The 23,978-nt window shown below is 38.5% G+C and overlaps 1 protein-coding gene across 5 annotated transcripts in view; it reads right to left on the bottom strand.

The window, feature by feature from the left end:
* Positions 1-5,863: 5,863 nt before the first annotated feature.
* The window catches only part of JPH1 (junctophilin 1), an 88,317-nt gene continuing 70,202 nt past the window's right edge, over positions 5,864-23,978 (bottom strand). The window contains exons 4-6 of one of the 5 annotated variants that reach the window (XM_064442528.1): positions 18,826-19,490; positions 10,358-10,453; positions 5,864-7,088 (exon numbers count right to left, since the gene is read on the bottom strand). In XM_064442528.1, the coding sequence (XP_064298598.1) occupies positions 10,373-10,453; positions 18,826-19,490 (746 nt within the window). In that variant the 3' untranslated portion in view covers positions 5,864-7,088; positions 10,358-10,372. Of the gene's footprint in view, positions 7,089-7,772; positions 10,252-10,357; positions 10,454-18,825; positions 19,491-23,978 lie in introns of those variants that run through there. The other 4 variants (XM_064442525.1, XM_064442526.1, XM_064442524.1 and 1 more) reach the window with 4 other exon arrangements.

The following is a 23,978-nucleotide window of genomic DNA, read 5'->3' as shown; positions in this document are numbered from 1 at the left end:
ACATCACATCGCAGGTCCTCTACCCTAAAGCTCGTACCTATAGTCAGCTGGCAGCTGTGATGTTGTCTGAACAGTGAACTGAAGTGAATAGAAGCCTTGTCACCGCACAGAGGGTGTCCTCAGTAGGCTATTTATGTACAGCTTTTCTAGCCAGCCGTTGAGTCGCAGGCTTGGCTTCCGTGGACACGATACAACTGTGTACAAATGGTCTTTGAGGTTCTCTGACTCATAAATGAAACCTAAACGCTCTTGTCATTTCCATCCAAAATAAATTCAAATCATGTTTCTTCCTATGCCTGAAAAGACATTTTCTTCAGTGTTTTCAATATCTCTCATTTTAGTATGAAGAATGCAAGATGGGTGAACACAGGTTTTGAAATGTCAGCCAATTACCTAGTAGTCACAAGGTAAATTGAAAATCTTTTTCCTTTGTTTCTTTCATCCCAAGATGGCATCTCACGTATCTGAACACTTAGCAGTCGTATCTCTGGCAGCTGAAGCCATCTTTTATTTTTTGTGTCAGTCGCTACAGACTTGCAATTTAAACAACCGTGAAAAACACTCTGATGCTTAAAATAAAAAAAAAAAGTTTGTAAAAGTGGCCAGAAGCATTAATGATAGACTTTACAGCTGGCTTATATGGTCTATGCATCCAGTATTTTTACCTGTCTGGCAGCAATGGACTACAGAAGTGCTCCGTCTCCTGGGTAAGGGATGAAACTCTCATGTCCACGCTGAGCCTCTGAAATGTGTTTGCTGCCTTCAGGCTGCTTGACTGAGAGAAACGGCAGCAGTTGCTGGCAGGAAACAGTAAAACTGCTGTCTCTTTCTGTCTGAGAAGAAAGGACACTAGACAACAGCGTGCATGCACCTGTGCGTGAGTAGAAAAACCCCAAACCCAACCCCTTCCCCCCACCTTCCATGAGGAATTGGGGCATCGATGAAGCTCCAAATCCTCAAAGGTGTGCAGGTGCCACACAGCCTGTTGGGGACGTGGTGTAAACCGATTAGCACTCAGGTAAATCAGAGGAGATTGAGTGCGGTTTGGTTTACTGGAAGGAGTCCTTGGCTAAACGTCATTCTTGATCCTGGATTTGTTCACTGTTAGGGAAAAGCTCATCTTCCCTCCCAGCGTGGTCAGGTGGGAGACAGGCTGAAAGGTGCACGGTCAGAGAGGGAATGCTGATGCTTTGGAGAACTGACATTTGGAAGGAGGGCTGTATGTATGATCGTGCCTTTTACTGGTCATGTTTTGTAGCCGTTTGCTCTGTTTATGTTAACATTTGCACTAGTGTGTAGTACGGAGTAGTACTCTGGGTGCAATTAAAAACCCATGCAATAGATAGCTTTGTCAAAGATGAGGGGACACAGTACCTGATTACCAGAACATATGGCCATTGGTGCCAATGGAGCATTATAGTTTACTCTCGGCTGAGTCATCTCCCCCTGAGGAAGTTGCATGAAAATAACAAGGGTGATAAAGACTATAGAGATAAAAGAGAGTGAAGAATCTGTTAGCAATATTTCTGTAGCAAGCAGATGACTGGGTGTATTTCCAAATGTTTCAGAATTTCTTGCGTGACTCACAACAACAGTCTATAGAGCATATGCAACATTTGGGATAGCAGCGAATCAGCGTAAATACCAACAATACTTCTGTAGTCTTAGGAGATGCTCACAGAGAAGTAGACCTGCAAATCTGCATTAACGTGCTTTCAAATGGGGAGAGTGTATGATTATATGGGTGTTTTTTTCTTGTTTTATCACATCTTTATTAATAGCAGGAAATTCCCATTGTATAAAGTATTTTTCTTAGAGAAGTTTTAAGCAAAGAGTCAATAAAACATACTGCTACCATGTCTGCATTATTGACTTCAGTGAAACTCAAGCCAGCCTGCTGTAACAGCAACATGTTGCTTTCTGCAGATTTTGCACGTGCGTTTCCTGAACATTTAATAAAAGAAGGCCTCCTGATAACTTAAATTATTCCCACAATTTAAAAATTGTATGAAATACAGCTGAGTATCTTCAGCAGAGAAAATGAAGGAGATGATGGACACCTGTGCTGTCGTTGAAGAACTGACGCTTCCTTGGTGTTGCTTCTTGGGTCTTCTTTGGGCTCCTAAGCCACCTTTGCTGTGCTTCAGTGTGGTGTTCTTGCAGCACTGCCTGAAGCTTCTCAGCCCACTTCTTGCTTGTGCTCTTTTCTGCACTAGACATCTTCTTCAGTTTAGCATTTGTGGGTTTTGGCCAATTATCCCCTCTGCTCATGTGTGCCTTCAGTCAAAAGCCTCATATTCTTCCTGACTCTCTACTGCTCACGTTTCCTTCTTCCTACCATCTGTCTTGTCCTAACATCCTCCTACCTTACTTTTTGCAGCAGACCCTCCTTTAAGTTTCTCTTCCTACTGTGTAATTTATGTGTTCCGGTAAAGAAGGGCTCACTCCCCAGTCCCCCAGCTCCTTCCCATCACAACTAATGCCCAGATTCCATAATAATTAGCACAGTATCACAGAAAACAGGCTGTAAGGGACACTCAACAACCTTTCAATCTGTAATCTTGTCCAGAGTAAAAATATGAAATTCTACCATTTCCATAGAAATGGTAGAATTTTTCTTTATGCCTGACTTGGATCTCTATTTTTGTGCAATTTAAGTCCATCTTTTTTTGTCTTAATCCCTGTGGGCCAGGAAAGCAGCTTTCCAGAGCAGCTGTTTTTGTACCGAGGATGGTTACTTCTCAGTCTTCTACCCTCCTCATATTCTTATCTGTCAAACTTGACTTTCTTCTGTGTCTGGTATTGTCCATTTTGTTTGTATTTTTTCTCTCCATAAACAGTCCTTTTCCCTCTCATTCACACATATAGGCCCCCCACAGCTTCTCATTTCCCCTCACTTTCTTCCCCTTCACCATACTTTCTACTCTCTTCCATTTTCGATTGCAACATGTCTATACCTCCTTGTTCCTAAATATTTGTTTCCAGACAACGCCTGTTCTGCTGTACATCATGGGTGTATGTGGAGGCTCCTTGCAATCTATGCCAGGAATGTGTTGCCTTGGTATGGCAGGAATGCATGGAAGCCATCCGCTGTGATGTAAATGTCTTTCAATTACCTTCTCTTTGCAGAATGTCTTTTTTAGTCCTAGCCCCTGAGAAATGCTGCTGGTGCTCTTCTGCTTTCACCGTTTCCATGGTAGCCGATCCCATCCTTTTTGTGACTTTCTCATCAGTGGCCTAAACAAAATCTAGAACTGTCATAATTAAAATGGAAGGCAGTTTACAATATTTTTGAAGACTGGGTGGTATTACATGATAAAAGTACTTTGCAGCTAAAAATGGGTAAGTAATTAAGCACCATTATCTTAAATTATGATACTTTCAGAGGTATTCTGTGGAATATGTCCTGAATATAGTAAAATTGTAATGTTAAATACAGTTAATGACACCATTCCAAAAGTACAGAATATAATGGTTTAATTAACCCAGCCTTATTGCAGGCTGATTTTAACTAACTTTCCCCCCACCCGCCTTCCTTAAAAACACACCCAGTTCAAGCATTTCAGCTGTGTGCCCTTGGAATCAAACCCAGGTTTGGATTCTGACTGAAATCCCACGCTTCGAGCCTCTCACTCCAACGGCCGATCCAACATCCAGATCTAAATGCTTTCAACCTTTGGCATATTTGTAGGCCAGACTCAACATTTTCATAGGCTGCGGTTTTCAGCATAACACCTGATTTCCTCCCTCTTTCCGCCTTCCCCTCCCCATGAATGTCTTTGAATGGTAACTGTGAGGTTTTCAGCTGGAGAACTTTTAAATTTAAGTCATTAAATATAGACTAAGAACTTTAAATAAAGGCAGCCTTTCTCAAAAATATTGGTCAAGATCTGTCTTTTGTGGTCCAATACAGCGTCTCTGCCAAGCTGCTATTCAGTGAACCACAATTTGGAAGCATGAGAAGGACACGTGTCCTCTCTCAAAGTCATGTATTGATCTCAAAGGAATGCAGGTATTGTCACGGATACCATACAAATTATTATTGTGAAAGATAACACCTGGAATTCTACTGCTTGACTATATTATGTATTTTTTTCCAATTTGGATAAATCAGCATGAAAAAAAGCAGAGTTCAAAATCTACAGCTTAAAGCCTATCATTCACCTCTGTCACTTACTGCTCTTTCCTTAAATAACACTGAAGCCACTTACGAAAGTAAACCCTACTCCTTGTCTAAAGGTATGTGCTTCAATTTCCATATCGCTGTCTGATTAACCAGTACAAGATACGGAGGAAGCCATATGAAAGCTCAGGCAAGTGAGCAAAACCAAATTTCCAACACAGGGTGCATTTTATTCCATCTAACAATCCACATGTTTGTATACCAGGTCCAGAAATCATCACGCCACACCGCCCCAGTAAATCACAACCTTCACCAGGACTCCCTGATCTTCTGAGCTGGGAATCAGCTTCAGCTGCATGGCCAGACTTTTTCACAATCTTACTGTGGACATTTGTAGTGAGGTTCATAACCCCGCTGATACCACACTTTTCCCTCAATGAGGACAGCATTATGTTGGTTTCCATGAATTACAAAGAGCCATTAGAAATTTCTTTGTATAGAGTTTTCAGCTATTTTCTCTTTAATTCCCACATATTGTGTTTGTCCTGATATTGGAGACGGTGAGTACAGATTTGGAATTACAATGCAGCTGCATACACCAGCATCAACAGCATGCAGAAAACTGGACCAAACGAAAATTGTGACGTGACACAAGCAATTCCATGTAGGACAAACTGCAGGAGAGATGGCTTCCATAGCCATAGTGAGCTAAACTCGCTGCTTCAACAAGGGTGCCCAATAGAAAAAGCATGAGTTACTGGAGTAAGAGGCTGAAGTGTGGGGAAAAGGATAGTAAGTTGAATTTGCTGGATTTGTGGGGTGGGTAGGCAGTGGAGGATAAAAGATAATTTAAAAAATAGTGGAAGTACAGAAAAGATACAAGGAAAACCATTCCAAGGGTGATAAGGAAAATCCTGTTCTCCATCACTGAAAAAAATTTCAAAACCTTCCCTGTGGAGAAATGGCGCTTGATATGCTGCCGCTTTGCACCTAAAATCTCCCAGATAACCAGTCCCAAGTGATTGTGAAAGACATTAGCTGAAACAAACACATACTGACGTGATGAAATTTAGATTAGCGGATTAAAAAAAAAGTGTCTGTTCCCTGTTTTTTTTTTTCCTCTTTCTACCAAACAAAGGGAACGAATATGAGGCATTTTAACACATTCTGTTACCAGCTTCGTTTTTGCTATTGTTTTTTTTTGGGGGGTGATGGATTTGTTACAGTGATGGTCACAACATAAACTGTTTAGATAGACAAAGTTTTTGCTTCCTCCTCCTAGTCTAAAAGCCACTGACATTTTAGACAGTTTTTCTTAAAGATGTTATCTATGGAAATTACATTTACTTCCTACTATGGTAGGAGGTGTAATGGCTCTTATTTTGCAGTTTCTGCGTCCAGTAGAAAAACAAATGAGATGGATACTGTAGGTGGCTCAGCTACAGCATGTTGCCGTACACAGCTTCTTGCTCAGACTTAACATAATTTCTATTTTTTCCCGTTTCCGTGAATATTAAATGAGAGAATGAGAAGACTGCTTCATTTGAAAGGCTTATTTAATTTCCCTTCTTTTCATTTGCTTTGTTTACCGAATTACATTTCCATAGGAGAATGATATGCAGAACTGTCTCCCCTGACTAAATGGTTCAAACGAGCTGAGTAAAACCATTTAGATATAATTCACAACCGTGTTTTATGAATAACAACTAGCTAAGAATATTACTGTAGCTCAATACGTAGTGAATTTCTGCAGGCTTTTATTGTTGCATCCACATTATTGTCAGAATCTTTTAATATTGTGTAACTGTACCTTAATAGAGCTTTTAACAGATATGCAATGTGTCATTAAAAGTAAATAACTATTTCAAGACTTAATCAAATGCTTGTAAAGAGGCGTTTACTCCTTTTAAAGTCAGCACTCAGTTGCATTAATGATTTTTTTAACATATGTCTGTATCTGAAAGGCAAATTGTAGTCATGTGTCATGAAATTTCTGCTTCTAAAACAAACCCCTCCTTTTGGAATGCAAATGGAAAAGATTCCACACTCCTTGCGTTCCTTACTGCTTTCCTGATGGGAAGGTGAAGTAAGGACTACATACATATATACACATACTAAGTAAAGGAAGGACTAAATACACGAAAAAGCAATGGTAACCAATTATATTTTTTTTTGAGCCTTTGGCACCTCAACATCATTCACTTGCTGTTTTTCTGTGCACACTATATATATTGTTTAATCAGATAAATGGAGCTGCCCAAGAAACCAGACCTCAAATTCAAAGATGGGAGCTCACTGCCTGCTGGCGTCTGTGGGCAAACACACAACTGTGCCAGGAAAAACTACTTTGCCTGGGAAAAAACTTCCGTGCACTGGAGTGGGGTTAAATTTTCCATGCCAGAGCAAATCTTGGAGCATTAAGTTGCATTGTGTGTCCATGGTTTTTGTTTTTCCCTTAGGCATAGCAGATGCATTCCTACATAAACCCACTTGTAAGTTCACAACTGATACAAACCACTGGTTTTATACTGTGTATATAGCGTGTACCACTATAAAAACACTGATACAACCGTATCAACCACTGGTAAAAACGTCGCAGAGCAGAAATGTTCATTCATTCATTCATTCATTCATTCATTCATTCATTCATTCATTCATTCATTCATTCATTCATTCATTATGTGAACTTCTGTTTCTGGGCAAATCCTTTGCTTGTTGCTGTTAAGATTGATATATGCCTGAGTATATTATCACATTCTCAGAATTTAAGAAATATTTAATGTCAAATTCACTTTCATTATTGAACGTGTTAGACAATGTGGATCACAAAATGCCAGAGAAGAGCTGTCTCAGTGAACTTGACTTCAAAATTTTCTGCCACTGCAGTTATTTCTGTTTATTTTTCTTGAGAATGTATTTTTCTCTACTTGAAGAGCCAAAAATTTTCTTCAGGGAGTGTGTTATTCTGTAGAAAATACAAATTCTTGAAGTTAAGCTTCATGCTGGTAGAATTATTTTAAAGAATAAAGCAGTAACAATTACTTCCTAAAAATACGTTTTCATTAAACAGGATCTACTAAGAACACTTGCTCTCCTTTTCAGCTAAACATTAGGATTTCAGTACTAGTTGGCTGGTATTCTGAATTGGAATCACAGAAAATAAAATTCTCAGCTGATTTACTTGTTTGACAAATGTGGTAGCTTTAAGGCAGCTGTAATGGTGAGTTTCTCAGTGTCGAATATGGGCTCACAAACTTCATGTTAATTTTGAACCTATGAAGACCTCAGGAAGGAGGGATCTAAAAAGTTGTTCATTCACTTACAGCAACAACTGTTAATGGACCAGTCACTCACTGATTAAAACAAGATTGATTAAATCATCCCTGTAGGAGAGTATAATTTAAGATACTAAATTTATAAAGATGCGAAAATCCTGTATCAGAAGATAAGAGAAGACAAATAAGTAAACTTGCCCTTTTTTTAAAAAAAAACAAACTTTAAATTGTTTCCCAGAATTGTTTTGTTGGAAACACTAACTCACAATGATTTCAAAGGGGCCAGGGCTTCACCCATTTTTTGCTCCTCGATTATTGAATTTGTCAGAAAAATTGTTTCCAGAGACAGAACAAAGTAATCCATAAACAGGAAAAACTAGTCTGAAACTTTATTAATAACCAACTTATTTTTATTGGAGCAAATACAGTTGTGAAAACTGTACATTGTACATTTTGGGTCAAGAATTATAAATAGAGAAACTCATAGATAAAGAGTTCATTCTTTGACAGCAAGAAACTTTAAATAGACAAAATGACATTATTAAGTACATTGGCAGGCTTCATTGTGCTGTCCAAAATGTAGTGTACAGTATAACAACCATTTATAAATAGCCTTTCATGTAAAATACAGCTGTGCACATTTTAGAAAAATACCAACAATTTGTTTGAGCTTTGTTTTAAAAAAGCTTATAAATCATACATATTTATAAATGGTACTAACATGCTTACTTAAATTTATAAACATTTTCAATAGCTTTGTTACCCATTATTTCCCGAGCATAAAGTATTTTAAATAAACATTTAGTAGGAATTAAATACGTCAGTTACAAAATTACCTCTCCGTGTAAGGAGACAGGGGGTTATTTCACTGTTGGATGGAACATTTTGTCCATAACGTCAAGGCTTACACAGTAACTTTTAAAATTTTGTTCTTATTTAGAAATTACTTCCCTAAATTTAAAACACAATTTAAACTTCTTTAAAAAATAAATATACAAGTTTTATTTTCATTTGCTCTCTTTCTGCTTTCTTCTTTATCCACACTGGTCAAAACACAGGATTCTCAACATACTTCTGTAAAAAACACCATGGTGTTACTGCCCTGCTCGGAGCTGCTCTGCTGCACAATATTCAGTCCACACCTACGTTACTTTAATATGCTGCATCAAAAGATAGCTAATGTACTCTGTAAGAATGTTGCCCATTAAACCATGCAAACACTTAGAAAGTTTACAAACAGGTTCAAAAACTATATCGTATGAAAGATCTTCTAATAGAGATAAAATAAACCATAATACAAGCCCTTTGCTTTTTGTAGCTTTAAATTAAAATTTACTTGCCAAATGATCACACCACATCTTTTCAGCAAATAAGCATGCTTTTGATTAATATAGGGTACAAGAGTTATAGTATAATGACACATAAAAAGAAACATAATCACATCATTTGAACAAAGGGCTCTGAAACTACTTAAGACAAACTTTCCAAGTGAAAAATTTTGAGGCTTTTTTAATGCTGAGGTAAAATTATAAATGGACTTTAAAGACACTGAAGGTATCAAATCAATAAACAATCAGTTAACATTTCTAACCGCTCTACCTGAATGTATTCAACACAAATCTAGTATTTTAAAATTATGATAATTTATTATGAGCATGAGCTAGCTTAACTGTCATTGGCATTAATGTGCACTCAGACAAGACTTTATTTTAACTGCTGGCAAAATACCTCAGTGTTGAAACATAATAATTCAAATCACCAATTACCACAGCACCAGAATTAAAAAAAAAAAAAAAGAAAGAAAGAAAGAAAAAAGCATCAACATGCAAACCCTGTATCTCATCTTTCTTGGCTTATTTGGCTTATTCTGATATTCCACCTACTGTTTAGAACGTGCTGATATCAACTTAAGATTCTTATTCTTTTATTATGAAACATTTTGCTTGCTACTGTCATAAGCATTTGAGCACTTTCAGGAAGATATCAACACCTTAAAATTTTGCAGTCATGGTGTATTACTTACTAAACCTTAAAGCAAAATGGCTCTTCAGGTTAGGAAAATGAATTTAAGAATTTTATCTCCAGATTAGAAAAAGAGATTTTGTTTTCTGCTTCTGCTGCTAGGCAGAACTGGTAGCTTTCTCCAGGTTGGACTACACACTATGTTATGGCTATACATCAAATTTCATAAACAACGAATGAACAGAATCATGCACAGGCAAATGAAATTCTATCTCCCAGAACACTGCAGGAGATGTTAAAAGCAGCAGGTAATGGAATAAGACTGGTGACTGATGCTGCTAGCTATTTCTTCTAATGAGATAGGAGTGAACGCTGGAATCACTTCCACAGCAACAGAATCCTCTGACCACATTCCTCTGGCAGTCGTTTTCCCATCTCCCCACTAAAAACATCAGACGGTAAAATAGTAAGGCAGCTGTTAGCTTCCATCAACAAAAAGTGCAGCTCCGTACATTTCCAGTTTAGTCACACTCTGCTGGAACAGATGGAGAAGCCAACGCACTTCACTGGTGGGGCTGCTTCAGCAGATTATTTTGTTTGTTTTCCAACATGGCTGCTTGCTTCAGCTTTCAGAAGACCCCAAAGCCACGAGCCATCAGCAGAGAAACTGATCTGGGCCCCTGGCTGAATTTTCCAAGTTTCATCTCTCTTGCGTCCCATCCTAATTCCAAGCCTCCTTCCCTGTGTCTGAGTTATGACAGGTGCCATTTAAAAGGCTGATGACACAACTGCAGAGAACTGTGGGCTAACACCACTAGTTGTCATGACTTCACTGAAGGGTCAAAACAGTTACATTATTAAATAACTATGTTGAATCACATTCAGGCATAGCTAAAATTAAAGTAGGGAACATTAAAAGTATGCAAAGAAATTAACGCTTTATCATTTGAGGTGGGGTGGATATGGTGATTTTATACGAAAACAAGACCTTTCTTACCTTTCCTAATTCCAGTCAAGTTAGAAAATGGACAAAAAGAATGGCTAAACCAATATTCAACAGCATTACCAGGGCGATCATGACTGAGTTAGGGCCCTGAAATAAAATAAAGATATCAGGATTAATGCAACCTTCTACACAGTGCACAGTGATGAACATGACCTGACTTTATAATTTCTACCTGTTTTGACCTTGGTCTGAAAGGTTACCCAAATATTAAACATACAGACTCTGCTCCTGAAGCACAGCCATTGCCTGTTGTATTCAGGTGAGCTAAGTATCTCCTCTGTGAAAATGAGCTGGATAAATGCAGGTGAGAGTATATTATTACACTCTTCTTAATCACACTGAGGTTAAACCGTCTGACAAATATGACTGCATAAACAAAAGAAAACACCCATCAACACAAAACCAATATCAGCTTAAGGCAAAACAAAAAACTTTGGCTACTTTAGGAAAGCCAGAGCACTGCTCTTCATCCTTACTGTAGGTTCGTTCTCTAATTCCAACCTGTTTCAAAACAGACATGACAATGTGGTTTATGAAAAGAATACCCTTGTTTCGATAACCAAAGGGAAAAAAAAAGTTACTTATCAGTGCACTAACATACCTAGCAATGTTTCCATTACAGATTAAAAAACAACTTTACACCTGCAAAATTAAACTCATTTTGATTTACTCTGATGTTTATCTTACAGACCTATCAAAATACTCCTTCCCTTCCTAGCTAGAGCTCAGCTTGGTTAGAAAAGCTACTCATTATGTAATTTTAGTCTTTCTGTGAACCACAGAACAATGTTTTTAACTCTTTTCAGCGACTTTGGATACATTTTTTAAAACATATATGTTTCCTAATGAGCAACTTGAAATAATGTCCTGAACAGATGGAAAAATCTCAATTCTTCTGTTTTCCTCTTAACATATTTGCTTTACTACAACATATTTTCAAAAAGATTTGTATATGCTTATATTTTAAGGTTGCACATTTACTTGAAGTATCAACAGAAAAACTCTTCACTCAGACAATACTTTCCTAAATCACAAAAAAGCCCGCCAAAAAATCTCTGCAGAAAACTATCTTCTGAGCTACATAAGGATCACTGGCTTGCATAAGAGGGTATATATTTTATTAGAAATGACATAATTTTTTTCATTTTCCACATGAGGCGTACTTTGCAGAGGTTCATTGTGCTTCATGACAATGCTAACATTAGCTAGAGAATTTCTGGAATGCTGAGGTGTAAGAACTTGCTATTATTAATTTGCTGCAGCAGTGTAACCGGGAAGCTACTGAACAGTACTTCTGTCATTATTACATCACATGCTTTCATCCTGAAACAGCCTCATTAAACACCTTCTACCAGAACATACCTTTATGCGGTAGTTAAGATGGCAGGCCAGATATGGACTGCTAAGTTCATAAAATCATGGAATGGTTTGGGTTGGAAGGGACCTTTAAAGGTCACCTAGTCCAATGCCCCTGCAGTGAGCAGGGACACCTTCAACTCGATCAGGTTGCTCAGAGCCCTGCTTTGTTTATTCAGACCAATTTAAAATTCCCAGACTGTCTCCACTTTTTCTGACAATAAACAGTAGTTAAATTTTCTTGGTTTTGCGATCATCAATGCCATTTCAGCAGATGTCCAGTTTCTGGGTACCCAGCTGTGGTTCAAAGAGGCCAGATGCATGTTTCAAGGATGCTTCCAGTTCTTGAATAAGTCACAAAATATGTTATGTCAAGTACTCCTTAAATCTCTGGGGAATCTAAACCCAATCAGCACCTGTATCTGAAGGGCCATAAAGTTCCCTTTGCGCCTACTGAGAGGTATCTGTTCACATTTTGAGGAACTAGGTGTTCAAGCTCAAGCAATGATTGAGACAATCAGGACACTACTTAAATGCTGCCATAGGGGTAATGTTATTGCCAGCAACATTCACATTTTGCTTCATGGCAGAATGTCTAAATTATTCACTAGGAAATTGAAGACTAGGTTTACGGCCACCGTAGTCCATGGGATTTTGAGTAACAAGTTCCCACTTACCAGTGGTATGTTTTAACTATCGGGTCACAGAACAGAAGTGGAACCATGTTCCTTCCTTCTTACTGGAAGTGAGTCACTATGTGCCAAAGAATACAAGACACTTGGTAACAGAGAACAGGCATAAAAGGAAAGCATGACTCCAGATATGATTATATTTCTGACCACAGCACTATAAGCAGCCTCACTGTAGTAGTGAGTATCTTAAGGTTAATTTCTTCTTTCTCTTTCTGGCACGATCACAATTGTGCTAGCTTGGGTACTTCTACGCATTTCAACTGTGAAGGAAATCCAAGTTCTCATCAGGATTCCCACCAAATACATCTGGCAATTGTGAGACTTACGCATGAAAGCCATATTGGAAGACTCTGAGCAATAAAACATGCTTTACTTGAAACAATAGCTACTTTGAGAATCTCTCAGTTTTGCTGTCTTGAAACATCAGCATCAACACCCTTAGAGTGAACCTTCTATTTAATGACTTCTTTTGCAAAATGAATCCAGGATCTCCTGACAAACGAGAACAGTACATACATGCTAATGTTACATATCTCTCTACAGGAAGCGTCATTACACTGTTAGTATCCACTAAGATTTGGATTCAGCACCTTTCACTCTGGTGCTGAGACACTGGGACAGGTTGCCCAGAGAAGTTGTGGATGCCCCATCATTGGAAAGGTTCAAAGTCAGGTTGGATGGGGCTTTGAGCATCCTGGTCTAGTGAAAGATGTCCCTGCCCATGGCAGGGGGGTTGGACTACACGTTCTTTAAATGTCCCTTGCAACCCAAACTATGCTGTGATTCTAACAGGGACTCCCTGTGTGATCAAAATCAGGTCAATAGTTCCTTTATTGTTCGGGATGCCACTTAAAGATTTTACAGTTATACTGCACCAGGAATTGCAAGAAACTGTGAAGGAGATCGTTGCCCAATACCATTAAAATTCACTGGGACTTGGCCATCTAATGCTTTGCATATTTGAAAATAACATCAGTGGAAATCAAGTTGATTTACTACTACTGAAGAAAATTTGGACCTATGGGGACTTCACAGGAGCCAGGAATTCGTTCATTACCTGAAATACATTCTGAAACAGCATCCTGATAGCTGCAAGACAGCTTTTGGCTGAGCGGCAAGTTGGGACTGCAGCTCAAACCGCAACTCGGTATCATCAGTGCACAGTCTTACAGAGTTAAGCTTGGGGGGAGGGGCCTTCTCGATTGATGCATCTGTCAGTCAGGTTAGGTATAACAATCTCACCACAATAACATTAGATAAATTAGACTAAAAAACCTAGGGACTATGGCCTGAATCAAGAAATCTCATCTACATGAACAGAAGAAAATGACACCTTAAGAACTGGGATTTTATATGAAGATCAAAGAAAAATGTGTTATCTCTTTATCATAATGAGTCTATGCTTTATACAAAGAAGTAAATCTCATCTCCATTGGCCTGCTATGTGCATTTTGTTTCTTCTTCTGATAACTGCAACTTCCAGCCTAAGGCAGAATTTCTTGATATACTGAAAAATGATCAAACAATATTTGTGGAGCACATGGTTCTTACCCAATAAACTACTACCTGTTTTGTAGACACCTATGAAATGAGCATTTAATGCTTTAAGACAAATACCATAAATAAGACTTTAGTGTCCTGCAAGGGCTTAAAATAGCAAAAGCCAAAATTAGTCTGAAGAGTCCAAGAGTGACTAGAGCAGGTGCACTAAAGAAGCTGTAGTAGAAAACCTCCAGTCCTGCTTAAAAACTGCCCTTTCAGCTTCTAGTAAGTCAGACTCTTACGTAGTTAAAAATGTAACTATACAAGTAGTTTTCATTTGGGGAGGGAAGAAAGCTGTTTTCCTCAACTGCAGTGCCAGAAAGCATTAAGACTAGTCTTGTAAACCCACTACATTAAGAATGTCCATTAAATTTAGCATAACGTTCTTGCTAAGAGGTTTTTTTTAGGATCAGGCAAATACTGATCTGTTTTTCTAACATCATGGTAGTTATACCCCTTACTAACTGGATGCTAAGTGAACAAAGAGATGAGAGGAGAAGCACACTGGGTAACATTCAGCAAAATGTAATGATTTTAGATACAGGTAAACACCAGGCTAAACACTCTGTGTGGCTTAAAAATCTTTACCTGCAAAACGAAAAAATGGCAATATAGTAGAACACTTGTGCCTGGGCTTGTACCAGACCTAGGGCAATGTACGGACACATATCAGGCAAATAAAATGTGTATTCAGTACAATGGTGTTTTCTGCAATTCAATCCTACTTTTTACCCAAATCCAAGACAATCTCAAATTAGCTCATATTCAAGGGGGGATAGCAGCATGTAAGCTGATGCTGGGGCCAGAGGCTGCTAACGAGCAATTAGAAACAACAGTACTGGTTTGTGGTCAAGTGTCTCTGTGTACTCTACACACTGTGGTAAATATAAGGTAATTTGAAGGTAGCTAATTTTCAGTGAAGAAAGGATGATTTACCATTCATTTATTAGGGTAAATGCCTGCAGACAGCTATTTTGGAGCAGCTGACAAACTGTGACTTTGTCATCATGCTTTATGCATATTTTCACCTTGATGAAACTATGACTTTTTCTTATGAGCTCTGAAATGATTTTAAGCTTTGATTTTTGAATATTAGAAAATACGTACATAGAGAAACACATCTATGTGTGTGGCATAAGAAGTATGTGCTGCTATTTTTCAAATATAATGCCAGAAATGGGGATACCTAGTGAATCAATACTGTTCCTATAATTAACTTATTGCACAGATAATATTCAATGACATTCTTAAGGATATAACAGATTCACAGAAAATATTAAACATGAATTTGATTACTAAAACAGCTGCTGCAGATTTCTGTAAATAAAGTTGTTTGAAGTTCTTAATCTATATTAACGTTTCTGTTTAATTCAGGTGTGAGGAATGGCTTTGATTTAGATACATTAAAGGAACAACTGAAAATCTTACATTCTGGATCTACGTTCTTAATGCATTATCACTGGAAACTTGGAAAAAGCACAGCACAATTTTATACAGCACTTTTGGATAATCTAATGAAAGTGCTCAATAAATGTGATATATTTATTTTTGCATTCCAAAACCATGTTTCCTCATTCTCTTGAAAAGAGAATGAGAGTACTTTTGTCTTTGTATTCCTTAATAAATATATTTTAAAACTTTTATGGAGGATCTAAGGCAGATTTACTTTCAAACCACAATAAAATAATTCGTCAGGATGACTATAAAGCAATCGCTACTGAATAAAACAAATTAATTCCCCAATGCAGCCCTAGAATTCTGAAGTCTCTCAACATTCAGAAGTATTTGGGATAAAGAAAAGTACGTTAATCTGGCTTCTCCTCAGTAACCATGTGCTCTTAGATTAGCCGCTGCGTAACTCCAGCACACTAATGATCTCAGTCCAGGAGCACTGCAGAAAAGGCTACTCTTTTTCTGAAGTTGAAAGGTGATACTAAAAATTAAAAAGAAATGTCTCCAGGCAATGTTAACATTCATTCTGTACTTAGTCTTTCCCTCAGACTGCTAGGCCTGTAGGCTGCTCCTTTCTGCTTTAATTGTTTCAGGATTTTTACTCATCTCAGCATTTTAAATAAACATGCAGGAAATTTATTCTATAAGGGCAAATTTACAGACACATATAGAAGACATCTTTGAATGATACCTTGAAGACATACATCTACATATATCTTAAAATACCATTATATTAAAAATGAGTTCCTAAACTCTACCTTCCTTCCTTACTGAAATGCTGATGATAATAATGCAATTAGGGTGCTCCAAATGAAGCAGGACACCTCGCAGATGACCTGTAACATCAGTAAACAAACAGTATCTAAGGTACAATATCTCATCACTTTTCCACCTTTCCAGACAACGGTTATAGGTTCATGGCCCTTATCCTGATTGTTCTAGAAGGTTAGTAAACTGCTGTTTAGGTGCCCTACCTGGTTTCTTAAGGTGAAGACTCCCTCAGCAACAAACAATTATTTGGTTTGTATGGAACGTGGGAAAAATGACTCTTTCTAGCTACTTACTTTCACCAGAGCTGAACAAAGAATTCCAATTCAGGCTAAAATTCTGTCCATGCTCACTCAATGTTTACAAGCCTGAAGCTTTGTGTTACCCTACATAGGAGTCATATCTGTGAGATTTGAAAGGTTAAAGGGCTGATATCAGCTGTAATACAGATTTGCAGATTACAAAACCACTGTGAACATCTACTTTGATCCGCACAAAACAGAATATAAGCTTCTTGCTGAACTAGGGAATATCATCTTGGCAAAACGCTCATTATGGAACTATTCAGTGACGGCTGCAAAAACTCGGCATCTGAAAACTGATGTTACATTTAATTAATATCATTAAAAGCAACTTAAAACAATACTTCTATCTAAATCTGTCCAGCTGTTGGATCTTCCTACATATCTGCCTGTTAGCTTGCGAAACTATTTTATAAAATGTACTTACAGAAAGTGATTAAATGTGTCTGATTTTTTTTGCCTTGAATCTTTCATTGTAATATATGTTTTAATCGTTCTTGCAGCTCTTCGCGGGACTTTCCCTTAAGGTTTTTTCATTTTAAATCCCTGATTTATGGACACTGTATTTTATTCCAGAAGTGGCTGCACCAGTGCCAGAAACCAGATAAAACAGACTCCCATGTACTCTTGCTTAATCTTTCCTGTCAATAAATCTAAGGATTATATTAACATCTCTGAACAGCAGCAGCAGACTGGGAGGTCATGTTCAGTAGCCTCTCCTGCTCCTGATCCACCAACCTTTTCCAGTTCTGATCCTGCATGGCCAGGCTCTATTAACTGTCAATGTACAATCTTACATTTTGCTGTGCTACACATGGATAATTACAGTTGCACCTTTCTTAGCAGGTGATTTGGCCTAGCTTGTATTCATGATACGTTATCTTCATTGTGTATCAGTTTCCTGGTCTCTGCGTCTTCTGTAAAGTTCGTGGGTAATAGTTTTATGTCCTCTTCCATGTCATTAATAAGGATGTTAATAAAATAGAGCAGCAGAATTCATAAAAAAAATTACCTCACTAGAATAATACCAAATTACTGATGTTCTTCTAATTACTTTTTATGAACCATCAGTCAGTTTTAAAAAATTATTGTAATGTGACATTTAGCCTTTGCATTACTCTGGCTTCCTTAGAATGAATAGCTGTGTAAAAGCAAATCAAGTGACCTTCCTGATGGAGGATATGATTGTTCTATCACACCTGAAGATGTCAAACTTGCTTGGCAAGATCTTTTACAATGCATGTTGGTTGGCAATTCTTACACCTTTTTATTTTTACATTCTTTATTAATGAAGTTTGGTGTCAATTATTCATCTGTTTTACCTGAGTTCTGTGCTAGGCTATCTCTATCTCATTAAATGGGTCATTCTGTTGCTCCCATCAATAATGACACACTTTTGTTTTCTACTGGAGTACCAAAAATGGTTCACAGAAACAATGTTTATAAAAAAGAAACATTATGACAATTATCTAGACCTCTTCATTTGCTGAATATTAATTTTAGGATCTACAATTAACGTTTTCCTGAGTTTCTCTTGGCCCAGAAATAATTTTAACATCATCACAGATTCTGAATTTGATAACTTGTCTTTTTCTTCTAACATGGAATAGAAATGTTATTAGTCATCTCTCCTTTTCTGCATAACTATTGATAGTTCTATTATTTCTAAATAATAATGAGATTCAGAGATCTGAATGTATAGTTTTAAAACTCCTCCTCCATTTCCTGATGAAAAAGGAAGTAAAATTTCATACAAGCATAGTCAGAAGTACGCATTTTAAAACAGTTTATATGTTGATGTAAATTGTCTGGTTTTAGAGCCTACTGTCAGCACAGAGAAGAAGATGAAAATGGGAGATTGTCTGGACTGGGTCAGACCACAGTCCACAATCCTGTCTCCAACAGCAGTCAAAAGTAGACCTTTGGAGTAGAGCGTGAGTGTAACTCCCAGTACTGCCCAATTATCCACTGAAGTATAAGGAACATTGTTTTGGTGGGGGGAGAAGTATATACCTATATGTATATCCTCAAATATGTACCTACATGCACACAAAATATACGTGTGTGTATATATATACACATACACACACTAATACACACACTAACACACTTTTGTGTTTATGGATGCATGTTTTGAAAGTCTGTCAGTATCTGGCTATCACTATCCCTTCCCACTTTTTCGAAAGGATAATATAAAGAACTGGAATATTTGCTCCTCACTCTAATCCGGTGTAGTGGGTTCTAGCTAGCACATTGTATCCAGATGAAGATTTGACAGAAGTGAGCTTTGCCTGCCTTCAGATTGCAAAAGGGCAGTGAAAGTGAAAACATTTCTTGCAGTACTCACCGAGCTGTTTTCTACTTCTTTTTCCACTGCTGAATGTATCTCATTATTAGCTGGGTTCTTTGGTGCAGCAAATTCTGGTTTCGTAATTTTTGTGTCAGGTTTGTTTTCTTTGGCATCTGGCTTACCCCCAGATCTAGCAGGACTTGGCTTCTGTGAGGGTGGTAACCGTGCAAGCGTTGATGGTGATGGGTTGACATATTCATCTTCTTCCCTGAGCTCCTGTGGAAGCACTGGTGGATTCATTTTTACGTAATAGCCATGGTAGTGACCATGCAGCTCCCCATTCTCTGTGCTGATGGGATTGTGATGGGCCGAAAACTTTGGCTGGTGTTTCACAGCTACTTCCTCCTTCATTGGTGCTTTTGAATATAAAGGCTTGTTAATTGTGGGTGTTATATTCTCAGTGGCTAAAAGCTTTTTATTATCTTGACCGAGTCTTGCCCCAGAAGTGGAGCTTTGCCTTTTCAGTTGTTTTGAAGGAGAAGGCTCAGAAGAAAGAGGAGGACTATGCCTTGGACTCGCTTCTGGGGTTCGAGGGGGTGTAGTACCTTTCCGATAAAAGTGAGGTGACTCTTTTGGAGTAGGTGGCTTTTCCTGAACCTTTTCTTCAGACTTTTCTTTCACTTCCAATCCTTCTTGAAATTTTTGTTTGATATAATCTGGGCCTGAAAAATAGTGCAATAGAAATATTATGATTAAAACAAAAATAAGACTTCACAGTAAAACTATTGCATTGGGATGTCAGACTGGACTGCCTTGCTAAAACGCTGGCAGTGGCAAGCGTTACCAAAAGTTCACTGGCATCTGTAATGTTTTACTGTAAATCACTCAGTAGCTGAAGTTACTGTACTTTTTGGTACTTACTAATTTCGTTCGGTCACTTTATATCCAGCTTTGCAAAGGGTCATAGGACATAAATTGTCTCCGAGTGAAGTCTGAGGAGCTGAAGATTGATTTACACTACATATCTATCATTCTTTCTTCTTCCAAGAGGCATGTTTTGAGGTATGTTTTCCTTAATTACCCTAATCTGTTTAACTTCTACCCTCATGATCATAATATCTACTTAATATGGAAGCAATTAACCATTAGAATAAAACATCTCTTCTGCCCTTATAACCTACCCTTTTTCCCTTTGTGGGCATGCTAGCTTGTCTTATATATATGTATCTCCATGCCTTGAACTCGCACACACTGGCTTTGCCTTCCTAATCCAATCACTTACCATATGAAGACCCAGGTTAACCACTCTAGTGGTAACACAATTCTGCTTAAAAGCTAGGAAGTAAAAATCTCTCACAATCACTAGGGAAACAGTTACAGAGCAGCCAGTATGAAGAACATCCTCCCCAAATCCGAGCTAAACACCCATGAGCACATTCACCACCAGGACTCAATTATCAAGGTGCGTTTCTATGCAGCTGTTTACATAAAGACAAGCTGGCTGAGATGCTTTGCTCCAGGTTTTGGTTGTCTGATTTAACAGGTCAATACTAAGACTTAAGCAAACACTCTGTTGAAGAAACAAAATTGCTGTAAATCTTTCTGTATTGTCAGCCCTGATTTCTATTTTTCTTCCCAGAGGCCACAGCCCAGATTCCAGGATCAGGTACCGTAAGAAGTCAGAAGCTGGGGAGCTCTGTGAACAGAGAACTGCAAATATCTTTTTATATGTTCAGTAATGGCTTCTGCCAAACATATCACAACTGTTTCTCCACTTGTATCTTTGCTAGCACCACTACTTTCCTTTAGTTTTTTTTTATCTTCTGTAAGTGAGGCTTATCTGTCTTTTATGTCATAGAGAAATTCTGCACCCAGGGAAGAATGTCTGCACATAGTTTTCTGCTTCTGGGTTTAAAGGAGGCTCTAGCTGTGTTAGGCAGATACAGTGTTTTTACAGATGCCAGAAGCATATGCATCACTACACAGCGCTAAGATGAGAGGAAAGAAGAGCAGCATGAATTTTTTGGAAGTTACTGAGTCATCTGGTAAGTAAGCATTGCTGAGAAGAATTACTCGGTATGCAATGTCTTTTGAGCAGGAAAATCACAACATTTTTGGCATCTCTGAAAACCAGGGGTTGAAACAGGGAGCTGTTGAGAAAGAAGGCTGCACGTAGACAAGCCAGGATTTGTTCTCATATGATATTTGAGGAGGAAGCTTTGAGGAATTAAGCCTGCACAGCAGGAGAGGACTAGAGGCTTGGTTCTTATGGCTTTTTATAATCTTCCCGGTAAAAGGGAAAGGCGGCACAACACAAAATAAAAGTTGCCGTATATAAAGTTACAGTTACAATCACCATTCACAAAATTCTCCATCATATAGGGTATTTTCTTCTGTCTTTCCCAAGACGCATAAGTTAATACTGAGGGTTTTAACATGCATAAACTTTGGTTTTCTTCTCTTTTCACATGGGATATAATTAGGGGTGTAAAGAGAAAAGGATAGCTACTACAGTTTTGCCTAGCTTTTAAGCCCAAGCCATGGAGCTGTCAAACTGCAATGATTATTTATTATGGACACATCCATGTTCACATTAGCTTGCCCCTTATGACTGCTGTGGTGAAAGCATCCCAATTGGAATACCATCTCTTCAGCCTTACAATGCTGCTCAAACAGCACCTCATCTCTTCCTCACCTATCTAGAAAATGCACATCTTGGGACAGCTCTCCACTGCCCAATATATGTAAATATATGACTTTTATTAGTATTTGAGGGCACTTGACGGACTGAAGGCGCTTTCATAAGGAACATATCTGGGCCTCAGAAATGTCACCCCTCTCCACTGTTTCCTACGATCAACTAAACGCCTCCCAAAGCTCGCCAGCAGGACAATCTCTCCTGCTGATACCTCCAGACTGTGTAGGAATTTCTGAAACAAGAAAGGAGCCAGGTCTCTGCTGCCCATATCTCCATGAGAGACTGTTGAAAAAAACCAAAAAACTTAAACCAAAACAAAAATATCATCTTTAACTGGAGCTTCCTAAAGAAGTTAAGTGTCAACAGGCTAACAATGCCATATTTCTACTGGGTGTTTGGCAATATTTGATGCTAAGTGACACTGAGCCCCACCAGAGAAAGCTGTAGCCATCCAAGTAACATAGTGGGGTGTCTGACCAGGCATTGAGCAATTGCCTTAACACAACACAGCAGCTCTCCCTCCCACCCCCAGGTACATCACATATGGCTATTAGAGGTACATCCCTTGCCTCCAATCTTGCCAGGCAGGTCTTTCCAACACTCAAATTCTTGGCTCTGTTGCTGAAGTTAGCTTTGGAGACTGTCCAAGGACTTTCATTATGTATGTTCACTGTATTCAGTACAATCAGATGATTATTCACCTGTCTAAACCACTGACTTCAAGCAGCAAGAACACAGTTCCCACACCTGACCAAGAATACTTGTCAGGACTCACCTTGTTCCCTTGGTTAAAGGCATTATCTAACACTACAGATACAGGCAACAGAGTCCTTTTTCTTTAGCATATGAGCACTCTATAGCATGAGTTTAAAGGAACGAGGGCCAAGGGAATTTGGAAAGGGAGTCACATTTCATTGATGGCTGTGGAGTGAGGCAAGCTTTGCTTTGGTTGCAGACACACTCATAGTTGTTCTAAATCTAGAATTTCTTGTAGAGTTCTTGTGTAACATGCCCCTCCTCCTGGAAGGGCTCCAGTAGGTGATGTGACAGCATGACCAGCCCTGTAAATGACAAGAGAAGGGTGCCTTGGTTCTGCCACAGCATTTTTAGAGAGGTGACAGCTGCATGCTTTCCCCCATGGCCTACTGAGGTATACGTATTGGCAGCACGTGGCTGTTTCAGGATTGTGGCTCAAGCGTTGTCTGAAAATGCCATCTTGCAGGACACTGTAAATGCAGCCAGTGTTTCCCAAGAAGGGTAAGAAGAGACCTTGTGCCTTATCAGCTCAGGATGAAATTTGAAGCTTGAGAGGGATTGCTGAATGCACCTAGGATAGTGACGAAAAAGGCATAGATATATATTTATATATGAGCTTCAGGTCATCCCCGTGCCTATTCAATCCAGCCAGTTTCATGTATTTTGGCCTCTCTGTGAATGAGAAAAGATGAGGATATGGGAAAAGGGTGGGACTGAATGAGGATGAGCTCAGGAGTGCTGAAGGCACTGGGATTCCTTACAGTAGGGCTGGTGATCTTTCAAGGAGCAACTCTGAATTCCATAGTCAATATGCATAACTAACTAACCTGCCATAAATCTCATTTCCATAATTTAATGAGCTTTTGCTTCATTTTAGCATAATGATTTCTATATTCTCAAAATTATTAGGTTAATACTTCTTTTAACTGGCAAAAAGGACTTCTGTAGTAACACATCAACCAAACAAAAAAGTCTGAAGTTTTCTGGCAGGGCTGCAGGACAATGCATTTTCAAGTAATACAAGAACACTGCTGTAGTTTTCTAATATTATAAAGAAACACAGCAGTTAGTAATTTACAGAATTAAAACATACTAGAATATTGAATTAAAAATAGTACTATGTAAACTAAAATATACTACATTCTAGTACAATCTAGTTCTCTATAGCCCTATTTTCTTTAGGAGTTAATCCACTGCATCCTACTCTGGCAACTTTCCGTGTACTTCTGTACTGCCTTGGACATGTCATAATGTCTTACTTGGTCCACATGTAAAAAGAAAGTATGGAGTGGACACGCAGGTTTAAAAGCTTTTCCCTGAACCAAAATTGTTTAAGACAGGGAATTCTGTTCATATGAACAAACAATTTCCATAGCAAACATTTTTACAGTGCCAGATGCATTCCTTCTTAGAGAGAATATTGTGAGAAACTCCACCAAGACTCCACTAGAAACTCCACTCTCTGGGAGCAGCAACAAAGTTTTGGGAGAGTAGGTTTCTCTGAGCTAAGCCTGAGACACTGTGCAATACAGATGAGAGCCTCTCAGCATGCTATGATAGAAGATGCCTATTCCTGCAGCCCTGGACTCGTATGTGACTGAAGTAGGTTCCTGTAAGACACTAGATAAGCACAGGCTACAGGACTCTAGTAGCCTTGTCATCTGGCTGTCTCCGGTCCCCATGGTGGACTGCTACTCCCAGTCTTAAACTGCTTGGCTGCTGCACAAGAAGGATCCTCCTTCCCCTTCTCTGCCTT

This window comes from Phalacrocorax carbo, chromosome 2 (assembly GCF_963921805.1).
Source record: "Phalacrocorax carbo chromosome 2, bPhaCar2.1, whole genome shotgun sequence".
Taxonomy (NCBI): domain Eukaryota; kingdom Metazoa; phylum Chordata; class Aves; order Suliformes; family Phalacrocoracidae; genus Phalacrocorax; species Phalacrocorax carbo.
Note: the sequence above shows the minus strand (reverse complement) of the source record. Positions and strands in the feature narration are given on the sequence as shown.